General features: G+C 38.7%; 2 protein-coding genes across 2 annotated transcripts in view; one reads left to right on the top strand and one right to left on the bottom strand.

Annotated features, from left to right (window-relative positions):
• Positions 1–3,542, bottom strand: part of LOC118746768 (transmembrane protein 184B-like) — a 798,314-nt gene that overhangs the window by 242,027 nt on the left and 552,745 nt on the right. The gene's annotated exons all lie outside the window — the stretch shown is intronic.
• LOC118746766 (RING finger protein 10-like) lies at positions 447–3,542 on the top strand (the record flags this gene model as incomplete). Its single annotated transcript, XM_036480675.1, is given in 5 exon segments — positions 447–1,024; positions 1,087–1,621; positions 1,679–2,787; positions 2,856–3,010; positions 3,083–3,542. Coding segments are annotated over 5 exon segments (2,347 nt in total), but the record flags the coding sequence as incomplete, so codon positions are not given.

Raw genomic sequence — 3,542 nt, 5'->3', positions numbered from 1 at the left:
CAACATTAAATTCAACAGAATTTTTACATTCCGACTTGAACTTTTCTGGCGCTGTTAATTTTTCGTCCGCGAATAGTTTCCACTTTCAGTTTGCACCTTCTCTATCTATCTAAGTTCTCTGCTGAAATGTAAATAAATTTCAATTGGTTTTGATTGGCAGTGTTCATAGCAAGGCCATTCTGATTTTTGCTATTCAATAATTGATGCAAATAAAGAAGTCTTGCGGGTGGTATTATTGTTAAACAATTTTTTCATTTAATACAAATCTGGGTGAAAAATTATGCTCAGTTGGCCCTAATTAGCAATATCTAAAGATCGAAATCTTTGTTTAATTTTTCATTCCCAAACCAACTACTCGCGCACTGAACGAGCTAATGACAGTTGGAAATTTCCGGTTGTCAACTATTTCTCGTTGCATTTTACTCGTTGGGATAAATTTTCTAGCTCGTCGTCGTTGTGGTTTCCATTTTTTCATTCTTGAATTGCAAAAACTTGAATGTTTCGGATTTTTAGAATATTTCTACTTTCGCATTGAAATCTCCATACCAGATCCAGAGAATAGCTAATATAATAGAGTGATAAAGCTTTTGTGTGCTAAAGAAAGCCACAAACGGTTGTTGAAATTTGCGATAAAATTGACGACGTCATCCTTTGATTCGCGTAGTCAACTCGCCTACGAGTTTTAACCTCGTTTTCGCAAGCAGAAATACTCCGTGCAAATTTTTATACGCGACGTAATTTTTCGTGTATTTTGTAGTTAAAATCATGGCCCAGTAAAAATGTCTCGATTTAAAATTAATCAAGTGCATAAAACTCCATTTGGAGAAAAATTCACCCACAACAGTTCGCTGTCGAAGAATTCTTTCATTTTCAATTCCCCCAGTTCCCTTCGCCCAGCTACGTGCTGTGCTTCTGCAGTTTTCTTTTTAAATAACAATGGACAACAAGAAACAACAACAAAGCAATTTTACACGCTCGAAGGCGTGTCAGCCCACTGACTCTTCGGTTCGCAAGTCATCTGCAGGTTTGTATTTATTCATGTAGAAAAATATGTATTTCATTTGTGTCAATTATCTTTACGCACAGATTTACAAGTAAAGCCTTGGCCAAAAAATTCGCGTCGTCGTGAACAACCTTCAACAACAACTCGTAACGACTCGCAGCGCAATTCCAAGCAGTTCCCTTCAGTCAAAGCACGTCCCAATGTCGATAAACGTCCACGCCAGCGTGGCGGTGGCGGCGGCAACAATTTTGGTAACGGCAATGAAGCTGGCACTAACGAAGACAGCTTTACATGCGCGGCTGATGATGTTCCTGCTACCAGCGCCGGATTAGCCACTGCAGTAGAGCCGGTGGAGACCGGTGCTTTGGTCAAAAAGAAGTTTCAGCCACATGTTGACTACGAGCTCAATTCTGTGTACATGCCAGGAAGCAAGAAGCAGAATTTGAACCATTTGCTTAACTTTCACTATGCTCCACGTAACGCCGAAAACGCTTTTAGTTATAACGTTTTTGGTCGTAGTGGCGGTAGCGGCTCAACTGGGGCTACACAGCGCCATGGAGGCAGTAGTGGTGCAAGCAAACGTCACCGTTACAATAAAGAGCAGTTTTTACAAGCAAAGTAAGTTTCGTATTCACTCGCAAATATTCGACACCATTTCAATTTCTCCTCATTTAGTTTTCAATTCGTTATAAAATCTGGTGTTAACCTAAATACTTTTGCATCTCCCGATACTCTAATCGATTGGCATCTTATCGAGCAAATTAATATTCAAACCGAAGAGGAGCCACAATGTCCCATTTGCCTATATCCTCCAATTGCAGCTAAATTAACACGTTGTGGTCATGCCTATTGCTGGCCATGTATTCTACACTATTTGGCGTTAAGCGATAAAACTTGGCGCAAATGCCCCATATGCTATGAAGCAATTCATACTGCTGATTTAAAAAGTACAACCATTGTACAACAACGCCAGTTTAATATTGGTGATGAAATAACTTTTCATTTGATGCGTCGCAAGAAAGGAAGCATGATGATTGAAAAATTTGAAGTAAACCCAAATGAAGATAAAAGTGATAGCTATCCACTTCTTTCTGCTTATGAAGAGTCCAAATTTTCAAAGTTTTTGTATGCTAAACGCAATGACATTCTTAAAATTGTCGATCGTGAAGAACGTGAATTAATTGCTGGGCAGGACCCCTCATGCCGCGAATATGTATTCATACAACAAGCGTTGGATTTACTAAAAGAACGACGTGATAAAGTAGAAGAAATCGAAGAGGATAAAGATGAAAATATTTTAGAGAATGAATTAAAAACCACTGAATGTGTGAATCCGATTTTAGATGATGAAGGAAGTAATAGTTCAGAGTCGGCAGATGCTGAGGGTCGTTTACAAAACGAACATGAAATTAACGTTTCAAGTGCTGGGAGCAGCATCAGTATTGAGGATTCTTTGGACAATATGAATACTTTGGATTTATCATCTTTCGGAGATCAGAAAATTTATATAAAATATTACTATTTTTACCAGTCAATAGATGGACAAAATATTTACTTGCATCCCTTGAACATTAAAATGATGCAAGCTTGTTATGGTTCATTAGAACAGGCACCGTTAGTAATAAGTGCACGTGTGCTTCAAAAGGAGTATCATTCTATGGACGAAGAACATCGCCGCAAGTTCACATGCCTGGGACACTTACCATTGACATGCCAGTTTGCGGTAATTGAAGTAGATCTACAACCGCCGATTGTGACCAATGGAATATTGCGTTTGTTCAAAGGTTTGTAAAATGAAAAAAGGTCTTTATCCAGACACCAATTATATGTGGTGCCTTTTTATATACTTTAGACGATATACTTATACGCAAGAAAGAGCGTCAACGCCGTGATCGCGACGAACGTCGTCGTGAAAAGCAGATTAATGAAATAAACGATCGCCAGATGGGAAAACTGATTGCAAGTACCACAAACTTGAACTTGTCCTCCGCACAAGAATTTCCAACTGTATGGAAACTAATTTTTAAATTTTTAAATAAAATTGCTACTAATTTATATATTTATTGATCTTATTTTTAGTGGGGCTTTGAAGAGGCACTACCCAGCGTCAGTGCTGATGGAGATGTGCCTAGGAGCAATCCGACAGCAATACCAAAAACTAAACATCAAGCAACATATTCTGCAGTAGCTGTAGTCGGCGAATCGCCTAACATTAAGGAATATTGGCCTACATTATCATCACCAAGCCCAAATAACAGCAACATGTATCAGGAGTTATCAACTTGGGGAAAAAGCGCACCGACTCAAAAACCTGTTGCTAGTAACACTACAAATCGCAACATATTGTCTGATCGCTCCAGTGAATGTGAATCACTTGATAGTTTTTCAGTTGAAAATAATGGATTTACTACTCCCATGCGCACTGATTTGGGTGACGTTCTTGCCATGGCTATATCACAAAAGAAACAAAGTGTTACAACTGCTAATGCTGGACATGCTGTAGGAGCTGGTGGTAAAAAGAATAAGAAAGCTAAAAAAA

This window comes from Rhagoletis pomonella, unplaced genomic scaffold (assembly GCF_013731165.1).
Source record: "Rhagoletis pomonella isolate Grant_MI unplaced genomic scaffold, Rhpom_1.0 Rhpom_scaffold_00011, whole genome shotgun sequence".
NCBI classification, from domain to species: domain Eukaryota; kingdom Metazoa; phylum Arthropoda; class Insecta; order Diptera; family Tephritidae; genus Rhagoletis; species Rhagoletis pomonella.
Note: the sequence above shows the minus strand (reverse complement) of the source record. Positions and strands in the feature narration are given on the sequence as shown.